The sequence below is a fragment of the Mirounga leonina genome, unplaced genomic scaffold (genome assembly GCF_011800145.1).
Source record: "Mirounga leonina isolate KUSES-001 unplaced genomic scaffold, KU_Mleo_1.0 Mir_152, whole genome shotgun sequence".
NCBI lineage: Eukaryota > Metazoa > Chordata > Mammalia > Carnivora > Phocidae > Mirounga > Mirounga leonina.
Window position 1 is genome coordinate 1,563,746 of NW_023270380.1, and position 14,263 is coordinate 1,578,008.

General features: G+C 42.7%; 1 protein-coding gene across 1 annotated transcript; it reads right to left on the reverse strand.

The window, feature by feature from the left end:
* Positions 1-9,910: 9,910 nt before the first annotated feature.
* LOC118012854 (60S ribosomal protein L12-like) lies at positions 9,911-12,558 on the reverse strand. The gene is made up of 2 exons (XM_035008393.1): positions 12,538-12,558; positions 9,911-10,414 (listed from the first exon to the last, which is right to left on the reverse strand). The coding sequence occupies exons 1-2, from the start codon at positions 12,556-12,558 to the stop codon at positions 9,953-9,955; spliced, it is 483 nt and encodes a 160-aa protein (XP_034864284.1). The 3' UTR covers positions 9,911-9,952.
* Positions 12,559-14,263: the final 1,705 nt, after the last annotated feature.

A 14,263-nucleotide genomic window follows, 5' to 3' on the forward strand; every position in this document is an offset into this window, starting at 1 on the left:
CGGTTCTTCCTGCCGCCGCAGCCGGTTCTTCCTGCCGCCGCAGCCGGCTCACGGAGCGTGAACGCCGCGTTCACCGTCCCCTTCCGCAGTTGGCGCCGGGGAGCTGTCCGCCCCGGTGGTTCTGAACTAGGCGCTGCGGAAACTCCAGGTAGGCGGCGGGCCCGAGGGTCACAATTCCCGCGGCTGTTGCTGCTGCTGCGGCTTCCGTGGTCCACAGCGGGCTGCGCCGCGAGCTCTTAAAAGCACAAGGGCTGTCTGGCTTCCGGGAATCTTGCTCTATTAAGGAGCCGGCCTCGCCGGTCCATTTCTGGGGTCAGATGTTAACTCAGTCTCGCTTCAGTTCCCCTGTAATTTGAGGGGGGGCAGCATCTGGTTTTAGTCATTCCTCTCGTCTTTGACGTTTGACATCTTTTAAACTCAAAATATTCATTACCTCCCAAATATTGATTACTTTAACACCACTATTGCAACATCTTCACTCATACATTTGACACACTCGTCTATTAAAATATAGCACAATCACCCAGGCTTCAGTGCTCTGATAAACAATACAACAGAAAGGTTTCACCCACCCCTCTGCCTTGGCCAGGAATGTGTGGCACTCATTCTGTTGATGGCGATACATATGATCAGTCTGTTTCTTGTTCCTCTCTCCCTCCCACAATAGTGCAATAAGTCACAATGACGGTAATTGGGCCATAAAGTCACTTGCACTCTGAAATAAAATAAATCCACAGAGATGTGAAGGGCTTACAAATCCTACTGGGTATTAACTAAATAATGATTACACGAAAGGGAAAGGCATGTTGCTATTTCTAAGCATGCATAAAGGATGAAGATGTTAGGACCACCAACTAACCACCAACTAAGGTCTAACAGCAGGCCGGCAGCTTCTGTTCTTGCCCTTCCCTCTCAAGCCCCTGTTTCCTCCTCCCAAACCAGAGCCTCTGTACCGGCAAGAATTCGTGATAATCACTGAAAGACGATATAAAAAAAAAAGGAAAGGATTCACATGACATTGCTTTTTATATGGATTGGCTGACACATGTGAAATTGTTTGCAAAGCATTTCAACTCCGTTGGAAGAATTATGCCACAGAAAAGAACTGGTTTCCAACATATCTATATACAGTGCTAACCAGCGAAAAATTTTGAAGCAGAGTACATGCAGATAATCAGACTTGAAAAGGTCAATGACATACAGATTGAAGATGCAAAATAAGACTCCATTGCTCAAGTTCGAATTCTGCAATTAGGAATTCTGTAATACTCCTGTAAGATGTAATGATATCTACTAAAAAAACAATTGAATGGGATCTAGAGAGTGAAATCTATAGGCAAGAATTCCTTCTCTTCTCCAGGTAGCCAATGAAAAAGTCAGCAGCTAAAATGAGTGTGTATTTTAAAAAACAACGGCTTGCTTTGTTACCCATTGGAAGCACAAAGTAGAGCAATAACAGTTACAAGGATGGACACTGTCTTCCATTATCCCAAATTTGCATTTGTATGGTGCTAATCCCAAAGAAACCATAGAGCCTTTGTGCTTATGAGCTCACAAGTGCTTGTAGCTCACACAGCATGCAACATTGGGGAGAGGATTATATGGTCACAAAAGAAACAGACTGAGAAATCAAATTGTTATCCAAACCCTTGCCAAACAATGGATGTTTAGCGGCAAATAGATGGCTATGTCAGTTTAGAATCAAGTGTTTAGCAACCAAGTGTTACTTTGTTTAAGCAAGTGTTTCCAACCAAGAACAATAAAAATATTTCAGCCTTTTAAGAACAGGTGGCTGATTCTCCTTGTGGAAGGAGGGGAAGAAAGGGAAGAAAATAGTTGGAAAACAAAAAACCAAAAAACTTTCCCATCTGCTTGGCAACCTCATACTTGATGCTACCATTGTGGTTCTACATCATTAACTTTTATAAGTAATGTTATCGGTGAGGATAATTATAGAACCAGTATTATACTGAGATCTTTTAACTTTGAGTCATTAAATACATCTTCCAAATAATATAACTTTGTAATATAATTAAATAATTTTAGATTAATACTGAGCTTTTGGTTCATAGTCTGCACAAAAAGCTCCAGGGTAGTAAAAGCAATCCATTTCTGTAGTAGATTCCTTAGGTTTTGTTAAGCCAGAGGTTCATGCTTTTATGAAACTGGGGCTAATAGCCATATTTCAATGAGTCTTGGCCTCCTTTCCTGGTATGTTTTTTTTTTGTTTTTTTGTTTTTTTGTTTTTTTTAAAGATTTTATTTATTTATTTGAGAGAGAGAGAGCATGAGGGGGAGAGGGTCAGAGGGAGAAGCAGACTCCTCGCTGAGCAAGGAGCCCGATGCGGGACTCGATCCTGGGACTCCAGGATCATGACCTGAGCCGAAGGCAGTCGCCCAACCAACTGAGCCACCCAGGCGCCCCTGGTATGTTTTAATAAGAAAGAAAAAATGCTACCATTCAAACTATGATACAGTGTTTTCTTTTCATTAATATTTTAATTTAAATGTATTGAAAAAGTTCTTTGGTAAGTATTTAGACAGATTTTTTTTAAAGATTTTATTTATTTATTTATTTGACAGAGAGAGACACAGCGAGAGAGGGAACACAAGCAGGGGGAGTGGGAGAGGGAGAAGCAGGTTCCCTGCTGAGCAGGGAGCCATATGGATCCCAGGACCCTGGGATCATGACCCAAGTGGAAGGCAGATGCTCAACGACTGAGCCACCCAGGCGCCCCATATTTAGACAGATTTTTATCATGTATCGCCTTAATGCATACATAAAAATAAGTAAAATAGCTGTATAATGTTTTTCCAGAACTTCACGTTCAGAATCTCACTATTCTTATTTACTTTCTGAGAGTTTTCAATGCCCAGATTTTTCCCACAGTATGTTCCTCTGAGCCACCCAGAGCTTCTGTCATGCTACACTTAAAAAATTTTTATTATTGACATATAGCTGACATTCAGTGTTAAATTAGTTTCAGGTGTACAACATAGTGATTTGACAATTCTATACATTACTCAGTGCTTACCACCGTAAGTGTATCATTGCCTGTCACCATACAAACTTATTACAATATTATTGACTATATTCCCAGTGCTGTACTTTTCATCTTCAGATGAGAACAGGAAATTATTTTATTTATTTTATAACAGAAAATTTGTACCTCTTAATCCCCTTCACCTATTTCACCCATCCCCCATCCACCTTCCCTCCCACAACAACCAGTTTGTTCTTTGTTTTTTAAGAGTCTGTTTCTATTTTTTTCTTTGTTCACTTGTTTCATTTTTTAGATTCCATATAGAAGTGAAATCATATGGTATTTGGCTTTCTCGGTCTGACTTATTTCACTTAGCATAATATCCTCTAGATCTACCCATGTTGTCACAAATGGCAAGATCTCATTCTTTTTTATAGCTGGGTAATATTCCATTACATATATATACCATATCTTTATCCATTCATCCACTGATGGGCACTTGGATTGCTTCCATATCTGGTTATTGTAAATAATGCTGCAATAAACCTAGGAGTGCATATATCTTTTTGAATCAAGAGTTTTTATTTCCTTTGGGTAAATACCAAATAGTAGAATTATTGAAGCATATGGTAGTTCTATTTTTAATTTTTTGAGGAACCTCCATATTGTTTTCCACAGTGGTTGCATTCCTACTAACAGGGCACAAGGGTTCCTTTTTCTCCACATCCTGGCCAACACTTGTTCTTTCTTGTCTTTTCTTTTTCTTTCTTTTTTTTTTTATTTATTTGAGAGAGAGAATGAGAGACAGAGAGCATGAGAGGGAGGAGGGTCAGAAGGAGAGGCAGACTCCCTGCTGAGCAGGGAGCCCGATGCAGGACTCGATCCTGGGACTCCAGGATCATGACCTGAGCCGAAGGCAGTCGCTTAAACAACTGAGCCACTCAGGCGCCCCCTTTCTTGTCTTTTCAATACTAGCCATTCTGACAGGTATAAGGTGATAGATGTCCCTGTGGTTCTGATTTTATTTTCCTGATGCCTAGTGATATTGAGCATCTTTTCACGTGTCTGTTGGACATCTGTATGTATTTTCTGGAAAAATGTCTATTTAGGTCCTCTGCCCATTTTTTAATTGGATTATATGTTGGGGTTTTTTGGGGGGGATTGGTGTTCTTTACATATTTTGGCTATTAATCCTTTATTAGATTTATCATTCATGACTATCTTCTCCCATTCAGTAGGTTCCCTTTTGGTTTTGTTGGTTTTCTTTACTGTGCAAAAGCTTTTTATTTTGATGTAGTCCTAATAGTTTATTTTTGCTTTTGTTTCTTTTGGCTGAGCAGACATATCCACGATTATGTTGCTAAAGCCAATCTCCAAGAGATTACTGCCTATTCTCTTTTAGGAGTTTTATGGTTTCACATCTCACATTTATTTACTTATTTTTTTAAGTAAACTCTACAACCAACGTGGGACTTGAACTCACCACCTCAAGATCAAGAGTCGCATGCTCTATGGACTGAGCCAGCCAGGCACCCCTCAGATCTCACATTTAGATCTTTAATCCATTTTGAGTGTCTTTATATGTATGGTGAAAGAATGTGGTCTAGTTTCATTCTTTTGCATGTAGCTGTCCAGTTTTCCCAACACTGTTTTTGAAGAGACTTTTTCCCGTTACATATTCTTGCCTCCTTTGTCGAAGATTAATTGACCATGTAATTGTGTATTTATTTCTGGGCTCTCTATCCTGTTTCCATTAATTTATGTGTCTATTTTTCTGCCAGCACCCTCCTGTTTTGATTCCTATAGCTTTGTAGTATATCTTGAAATCTGAGATACTGATACCTCCAGCTTTGTTGTTCTTTCTCAAGATTGCTTTGCATGCTACCCTTCTTATAAAAGTACTCTGAGGTCATCCAAGTTGCTGCCCCTCCATTCTGCATGGTTTGATGCTGGTGGGGCTTTGTTTTTATTTTCTTGCCTTATCCAAGATTTTCATATAATAACCAGTTTATTTTCCTTCTTCAAATGGTCGTCAAAAGGCCTGTGGCCTGGCATGCCAAGGGATATAGACGGTCAGGCATGCCCTCGGAATAGTAACCAAATGGCACAGAATCAGGCTATAATAACTTTATGGGGACTTCCACCTGCTCAGCACCAACTATAAGACAATTCCTGACGTTGGAGATGTGAAAGAAAATGGGAGGGGAGGGGCATCTTAGAATCCATAAAATACGGTGTATTGCTTCCTGTTGGTACTTTTACAATTTTTGATTTTGCAAATGGCCAAGCTGCTGCAGGGAACAAAAATGAACAAAAGTCCTAAGGTGACAGAGACTGATCTGACCAGCCCTGTACCACACAGGCTATGTGTTGCTGGACCACTATGAATGGAGAAGGCAGAGGTGAGTCAGGACTGTTGCTCCTTCTCCCTACTTTGCCTTCATCACCCCCAAGGAGGGGGCCAGAGCCAAGGAGAATCTCCTGGAACTGAGACAGGGGAGGGGAAAAGAAAGAGCTGAACCATGCCACAGCTGCTGAACCATGACCAACATATGGGGAAGAAGGTTGGAGGCAAATGTGCTTGGCACGCTGTGACATTTGGAGTCCTATCTGACATAGAAGCTTAAGGATCCAACCTTGCTCAAACTGATTTCATATGATGAATTTATCTACTAGTCAACCCAGAAATGCAGAGAATGAAATAAGGCAATGCTATAAAAAACTCTTGGGAAAAATCTCTCTTAGGATTGAGATTCTTTGATATTTCCATTGATTGATTGATTGATTCATTCAACAATTATGTACTGAGTACCTATTACGTGTGTCAAATCCTCTTCTGGGCACTGAGAATAAATCAGGAAAAAAAAACCATTTTTATAGCACCTACCTCCAAGTAGAGGAGAGAGAATAGACAAAAAAATAAACAAATAAATATGTAATGTGTCAGCTGTTGATAAGGGGTAAAAAGTAGAGGGACAGAAATTATGTTGATTGTGATGGTGCTGGTGCTGGTTGTGTGTGCAGTCAGGGGAAGTTACCCTGATAGGACATTGGCAGATCCTTGAGTAGATTCAGAGAGCAAGACAGGTGCATTTAGGAAGAGAGAACAAGTTTAACCCCCCAGGGGAGGCGCACACTCACTGTACTCTATTGAACACTAAGAAGGCTGGTGAGTGGAGGCAGAGAGAGCTGAGTGAAGTGGTAGGAGATGAATTGAGAAGGAAGTTGAGTGTTAAATTTTGTAAGACTCCAGCCACTGGAGATCTTAGAGCAGAGAAATAACAAGATCTGACTTATGTCTTAAATGGGTCGCTTTCACTGCTGAGAGGAAAATAAATTAGAACAGAGCAAAGATGGAATCCAGAAGGCCAGATAGGATACTATTATAATAACCCAGTCTATGGAAGACAGTGTTGTGGAACAGAGTGGAAGTAACTGAAGTGATGAGAACTGGTCAGATTTAGAATATATTTTGAAGATAGAATCCACAGCTTTTACCAAAGAATTAAATGTGGGCAGTGAGAGAAAGAGATGAATCAAGAATGACTCTATAGTTTTCTGTTTGAGCTACTGCAAGAGCAGCAGAGTTGGAGAAGAATAAGAGCTTGGTTTTGAACATGTTAGGTTTAACACATCTAGGTGGATCTAGAAAGCAGGCAGTGGAAGAAAGTTCAAGATCCAGATCTGGCCTGGAGATAGAAATGTGGAGTCATCAGCAGATAGATGGTAGAAAATGGATAGTCACCAAGGACTTCGTAGAGACAGAGGAGAGGTCTGAGGATGGGTCCTGGAGTACATTCATATTTAGAGATCAGGGAAATGAGAAGAAACCCCAAGTGGAGGGGCTTGTCCTCACTCAGAAAGGATTGGAGTAAGGGGCCCATGCAGATAAATTTAGTGGGAGTCTGTGGGTCTTCTTTCCTTACTGATTTGATTTTCTTTTAAAGATTTATTTGAGAGAGAGAATACGCGCACACACCCATGCACAGGGGGAGGGGCAGAAGGAGAGGGAGAGAGAGAATCTCAAGCAGACTCCCCGCTGAGCATGGAGCCTGACATGGGGTTTGATCCCATGACCCTGAGCTCATGACCTAAGCCAAGAGCCAGATGCTTAACCACTGAGCCATCCAGGCATCCCCCTGGCCCCCCCATTTGCTTTTCTCAGTAAAGTCATCAGAAGGTCATCAAGGTATCTGATGGAAGGTGTTCAGCTCTCACTCTGCACAAAATGGCTGCACATTAGAATCACCTGGAGAATTTTAAAAGCACACTCATATCCAGGCCCTGTTGTACCCCAATTAAATCAGATTCTCTGGAGGTGGGCCTGGGCACTGCTGCGTTTTAAAGGCTTCCAGGTGATTTGAAAGTGTGGCCAGAGTTGAGAGTCCCTGGCTTAAAGGTTTGAGGAAAGAAGATGTGAAATAGTCAAAATATTTCATGAGGAGAATGGAGACTCAGTCGGTTAGAGAAATGTACTTAAATTTGTGGTTGAGAATTTAATATGAAACCTGCCAACATGGTTGCATTTTCCTCCAACTCCGTTCAGCTGTCAGGGGCAGACACGTGGGGTGGACAGAGGGTTGGGTTCTACCAAGCCCCTACCAAGGTGGGGCTTTATCAGGTATGTATGATGGGGGTTAGAGTACCAGACAGTGATTATAATGATGGGACTGGACTCTGTGTCAGCTAAGGAGGCATGTGAGAATTTGGGGGAAGGATTAAGGGCCATTGAAAAGGAAGTAGGTAGGGGCACCTGGGTGGCTCAGTCGGTTAAACATCTGCCTTCGGCTCAGGTCATGATCCCAGGGTCCTGGGATCGAGCCCCATGTCGGCTCCCTGCTCAGCAGAGAGCCTGCTTCTCCCTCTCCCACTCCCCCTGCTTGTGTTCCCTCTCTCACTGTCTCTCTCTGTCAAATAAATAAAATCTTAAAAAAAAAAAGAAAGAAAGAAAGAAAGAAAGAAAGAAAGAAAAGGAAGTAGGTAAATGGCTTCTTCTGAGTGGTTTCTATAATTAATATTTCCTTGAAATAATTTAGTGCAGCCAGACCCCTGCAAAGCAGCACAAAAACTCTGATTAGTGCTTCAACCTACCTTTTCTTCCCAGGGTTTCAATCAATTGCTCTCAACAAGTGAACATTGTGAGATATTTAGAGCAAAGAAAAAAAATACATATTGGAAGTTAGCTTTTTACATTCTTAGAAAATGGGATTTTGCACTTTTGTATCCTTTTTCTGTCCCCTTGCAGACATTTTCCCTCTTAAAGCACACCCAACCTCCACTCCACTGTTCTCCAATAAAAGAAAGGGATCTGAGTACCATCCCTAAAGTTCATTCATTAAAGGAGAAACCCAGGCAGTTGGTGTTTTACACAAAAGAATGGATTGTTCAGTGGTAGAAACTCAGGTATTCTAAGAAACCGGGAGTGATTTTCCCTGCTAGAAGGGGGACCTTCTCAGCATTTCCAAATTCACATTCCTATAGCTGGCACTGACAGAAACAAAGTATCAATCAGACTTTCAGGATTGAATTCTATGTAGATTGTTGAACTGATATATTGTAGGCTTAGTGTTAAAGCCACATCTGTCCCTCAGTTTTCTTACAGTGACAATGATGGTTCTTCCAAGATTGTCTGTGAAAGGCTGGGCACCTGCAAAACCACGCAGCATACTGAGCCATCACCTAAGTAGAATGTAATCTGCCCTCCAATAGGAGAGAAAAATAGAGAATCACAAGAAGAAACACTCATGTCAGGGTTTTCATCAAATTTAGTGCAACCTCTCACCATTTATCTTCATTCGCAGTAATTTTTTTTATAAACACTAATGTTCAAGTGCCCTGGGTTACAATGAGCAACTCAATTATCAGAAAACCATTAGTTTCTAACATTTGTTCTAATTACTAAAGCAGAAGAGCGAGCGGACAGAGTTTAGAAAATTTTCAACAAGGCTTAAACAAGAAAGATTTTCCACTTTATTCTAATCAGGGTGACAAGATACCACTTTCCCATAACATTGAAAGTAGTTGGTATTTTTCAGAGATATCATTTGGTTCTTTATAGAAGGCTAAAGTTGGAGGTCCATAAAAATGATGATCAACTTTTATGTGTGCCTTCTATATGCCAGGAACTGGGCTAAATGGACAGTGTCTCATTTAATCCTCCAAACAAGCCCTGTGAGGTCAGTATTACTCACTGTTCTCACTCTAAGAGTGGCAAAGCTGACGCTTCAAGAGGTGAGCTCAGTTTTCCAAGTTCATACAGCTCATGTATGATGGAATCAGGACTCAAACTCAGTCTAATACCAGGTTGGACCCTTAATGGCAGCTACCATAGGTTTTTGACTGTCACCTGCTCTCCTCCCTCCGTCCCGCCCACCCCCCCTCCCCCCCGCCACTCCCATCTCATTCCCATTTAGGGATAATCAGCAATACCTAAAGCACAGTGGCTGTGCATGAAGGGTAGCTACTGGGTTTAATTATTTATATCCAGGGAGGAAGGGCCACCTCATACATTCTGCTTCAGCTCTTTCCCCTGCCCAGGAAAGTATCCATCCTTCAAACCATCAGTATTAATTGTTGTTCAGGGATGAATTAAGCTGCAGGGGTCATGTACAGTTTACTATGTCATCCATATTTCTTTCCACCATTCACTTGGAGATAAGAAGAAATGATGGGAGGGATGTTTGTTTGTTTTTTCTTTTTGACAAAGAATTTTATTCTTATGAAGAGTTCTATGCATATGCAGCCTACAAAAGGCCAAGAACTTTAGGTGTCTTCTCTGAGCTAGTCCCATCCAGGGCATCAATCTGTCACCCAGAAGGAACTTGTTACCCAAATAACTACTACTTCACAGGTTCTGCCACCCTGGCCCACCATCTGACCACAAAGGAGCTAGCTCCCCCAAGGAAGAGGCCACATCAAAAGGTCCACTAGTTGTCAAATGATCCTTTATTGAAACATTTTCCTTTGTAGTTAACTAGCTGGGCATTCCACTGCACCACTGTTGATGTCATCTATGATGTCATGAGGGTGGCGGCCGTCAACATTGCAGCCCACAGCCTGGGCAGTCCCCAGGATTTCTTTAATGGTTCCAGAGAGTTCTCTGGCTAAAGATCGGTGTCGCATCTGTTGGGCAATATTGACAATCTCATCAAAAGTGATATTTCCACTGTGCTTAATGTTTTTCTGCTTCTTTCTGTCTCTTGGTGGTTCCTTGAGGGCTTTGATAATCAGGGCAGAGGCAGAAGGTACCACTTCAATCTGGGCCTGTCTGTTCTGAATGGTCAGTTTCACCATAATCCTTAGACCCTTCCAATCACCGGTTGCCTTGGCGATGTCATCACCAACCTTTTTTGGAGACAGATCCAGCGGGCCGATCTTTGGGGCCAGGGCAGACGTGCCACCGACTTCGCCATGGGTGCACCTCAGGTACACCTAAGGCGTGCGGGCTGCAAAGCCACCACAGGTCGTCCGGTCCTCCCTTCCCATTTACCGATGGGAGGGATGTTAAGGGGGACTCCCAGAAATGTTTCTGGACCCATCATGATCACTATCCTTTATGTTACTCTTGGAGTCATCTTATTGGTTCTTGAAATGTATGCATTTTCCCTAGGATGACTTGGCCCCTCATAATAATCAAAAGCTCCCAGGATGGGTCAACATGTTATTTCATTTGCTATGATTCTGCAGGTTGAATGTGTTTATCAGCCATTTCCTGAGAATGCTATATGGCGCGGGAGTAGGGGGATGACTAGTGGACAGAAACGTATCAGGTGAGGGGGAGTCTGTGCCATTCATGTGAAGGAGAAGGTCATTCTCCTTGGTGATGGGAATTTTCCTTCTGTTCTCAGACTACTGCCCAGCCCGGACCCATGGGGTGCCTCCTCCTTTGGGAGATAGGACTCTTGCTAAATCCTCTTTTGGGGGCCAAAAAGAAAGACTAATCAAGACTTCCCTTCTTTACATCTTCCAGCTTTGTCTCTCTGGCCAAAGACACTCAACCCCCACTCCCCCGTTTGGGCTGCCAGACTGTGGCAAAAGGCCACATGCTGGGTGTATAACCTCAGGCATGGTGATTGGACTTCACTGAACTTTAATTGTAACATCTGAAGGGGAGGTGTTGTGAGGATTAATTAAGACAATGTTAAATTGTTATCATGAAGTTGAGGAAAATCTCCTGATGGAAATGTGTTCCATCTTACCAAAATAAAGGGCAAAACAGCATTTTAAATAATATTTTAATTTTATATGCATAGGTGTAAACATAGAATTCAATGTATACACATAAATATAATATATAAACACATTTGACATATATTTATATTTATCCTAGGATGCAGCACTACCCTCCTGAGCAGTGCAAGAGGGGTGGGTTTTTACAGAGAATCACCAAACAGCTTGACCCAATTGAAAGGCCAGCCTTGCACTGCTTTTTAAGAGAAAGCCTTGAGTTGGGAGGAGTTTGAAAAGCACTGAGAAGAACCAGTCAATTAATATTGAAAAAACACTATCCAACCACAGCTATAAACCAATTAGACATATTTCTTTAATTTTGGCTTTAGTCTCCAAAGCCTAAAGGTCCCTGGGGAAAGGGAGCAGAGGGAGAGACAGGGCCAGCTTCACTATGGGCCAGCTTTGCAGGTGCGCTCAGCCCTGCCTGCAGAGGGACAGCCCCCCCCCCAGGCTTTCCTCCCAGAAGGCCCCGCCCCCAGGGGGGCCCTAATCCCATAAGGCCCTGCTCTCAAGAGCCCCACCCCCAGGAGGCCCCACCCTCAGAAGGGTCCCAGGGTGAATTTAACTGTTTGGTAATTCTTCAGTTTTATTTTTGAGCTTGTGTTTTGTGAGTGAAGTGGATGGGACAGTGGAGCACGTGCATGAGCGGAGGAGACAGCCCACTATGCGTATGTACCGTTCCTTGCCTCCTCATTTTCATATACTGCTCACCCTGCGTAGTGAGCACAGCATTAAAGTGGACACCCAGTGCCTGGGGTTCAGCAAGACCAGCTGAGCACGTGACATCTATGACGGAGTCCACAAGAGCACGCTGTGCCTACCGACCAGAGCTTGCTTTGAGACCCGGCAGAAGGCAGTGGCCTCTTGTGAACAGCCCAGAACCCTGTCCTATCCTTTCTCACTCATGTTACCTCCCTGTGTTAGCCAAGCCTTATAAGCGGTGACTTAGAAGGGAAGGGAAAGAAAGGCAGCCCACTGGTCCTGGTCCTTTCAAGTTCCTTACTCATCAGTAAGCCCAGGGCGGGAGGGTCAGTGGAACATGCGTGTGTCACCAGCTGAGGTGAAGACGGCTGAGCTGGTCTGGTGCAAGATTTCCATCGTTCTGATAAGAATAGGGCACAGAGGCAGGCACCAGCTATAGAGTCCATGTGTGAATTATTTAACACAGGCATTGCACCATACAAGGATGAATGGCAAAATTCATGCTCATAATTACATTTCAAAATTTTTATTTACTTAGAATGACATTAAATGCAAATAGAAAATAGCAGCCATGACACATCAGAAGAGAGGCCATGGAGGAAATGAGCTTTCTATTTTAATACCTTTAACAACACTTTGTCCATGCTTTCGAACAAAGGGCCCTATATCTTCATTTTGCACCGGGCCTGCAAGTTATGTGGCCAGCCCTGGGAACAGCTGTGCAGTGTCTCATTGACGAAGTGGGGTGAATGTCATGAGCCTCCTGCCCTGACACAGTAGCATCCCACAAACCCCTCAGGCTGAAACAGAACTTTAGGATAAAGTTCACGGGAGGTCCTCAAATTTCTGAATCATAGGTAGTCTGTGTGGGGTGCCATAAACAAAATATCAACATCTGGGTGTCTTAGGCAACATACATTTTATTTTCTCACAGTTCTGGATGCTGGAAATCCAGGACCAAGGTGTCAGTAGGGTTTGAGTCTTCAAAGGCCTCTCCCCTTGGCTTGCAGATAGCTGTCTTCTCCACTGTCTTCAGATGATTGCCCTTCGGTGTGTATTGTCTGTGTCCTAATCTCCTCTTCCTGTAAGTACACCAGTCATATTGGATTAGGGCCCACCACCAATGAGCTCATTTTCCTTCAATCACCTCTTTAAAAATCCTGTCTCTGGATACTGTCACATTCTGAGGTGCTGGGTGTTAGGACTTCAACATAGGAATTTGGGGCCGCCGACTGAGCCCATAACAATAGTCAAAACTGGATCCAAAACAGAAATTTAGACCCATTTAAAAATGCTAAAAGTATATTTGTTTTTATGCACCTTAGTTGGTAGCCTGAGATGTATTTGCAACCTTCAAGGGAAACATCCTTTGGAATGATCAAAGAGAGCTTCTATGTAATTCCACACATCCACAATTAAAACAAAGCCCAGAGCTTTCTAATCTGGAATTTGGCCATTTTGTGCTCAGTGGCAACCAAAACCTGCCCAGAGCTTTTCTTTTGTTTTGGTAGAAAAGTACCAGGCAGAGAACTTGAACCTTTAGACATCTTGCTGATGTTTATTTTAATCATACTCTACTGAGTTGTCCAAACCTAATTAAGTTTTTGGCTCCGTAGAAGAGAGATGATGTTCATTACATGTCATTGGCCACAATGGGCCTTTTTAATTATTGTTAGTGTTTGTGTTATTTTTCAGTATAAGAGACAAGCTTTATCTTAGTTTGGGTGGCTGTAACAAAAGCACCATAGACTGGGTGCTTTAAACAAGAGAGATTTATTTCTCATAGTTCTGGAGGCTGGGAAGTCTAAGATCAAGGCACTGGCAGATTCCATGTCTGTTCGAGGGCCCACTTCCTGGGTCACAGATGACCATCTTCTCCCTATAACCTGTTTCCTTCCATTCCTTCTGGGCATCATTAGACCCCCTTTACAAGGTGGAGGAGGTGAGGGATCTCTGTGGGGTTTCTTTTATGAAGACACTAATCTCACCCATGAGGGCTCCACCCTCATGACCTAAGCATCTCCCAAAGACCCCATTTCCTAGTAATGTCACCTTGGGCATTACGTTTTCAACATATGAATTCTGGAGGGATACATTCTGTCTATAGCAGGCTTCACTGAGCATCTTCTATGGCCAAGGCACTATTTTTTGGCAAAATTAATCATTTCCTACACATCCTTTGAAGCGAGAGTATTTCTGCACTTTGTCTTCCTTTAGAACTTTTCTCCAGGGAGGATCCTAAAAAGTTCAGAAAAGATTCAGAGGAAACCTGCTGGTTAGCTCATTCCTCACAGTAGAGCAGAATTCATTTTGAAGCGGGTTAATCTTGGACATCCAGGCAAAGAGACC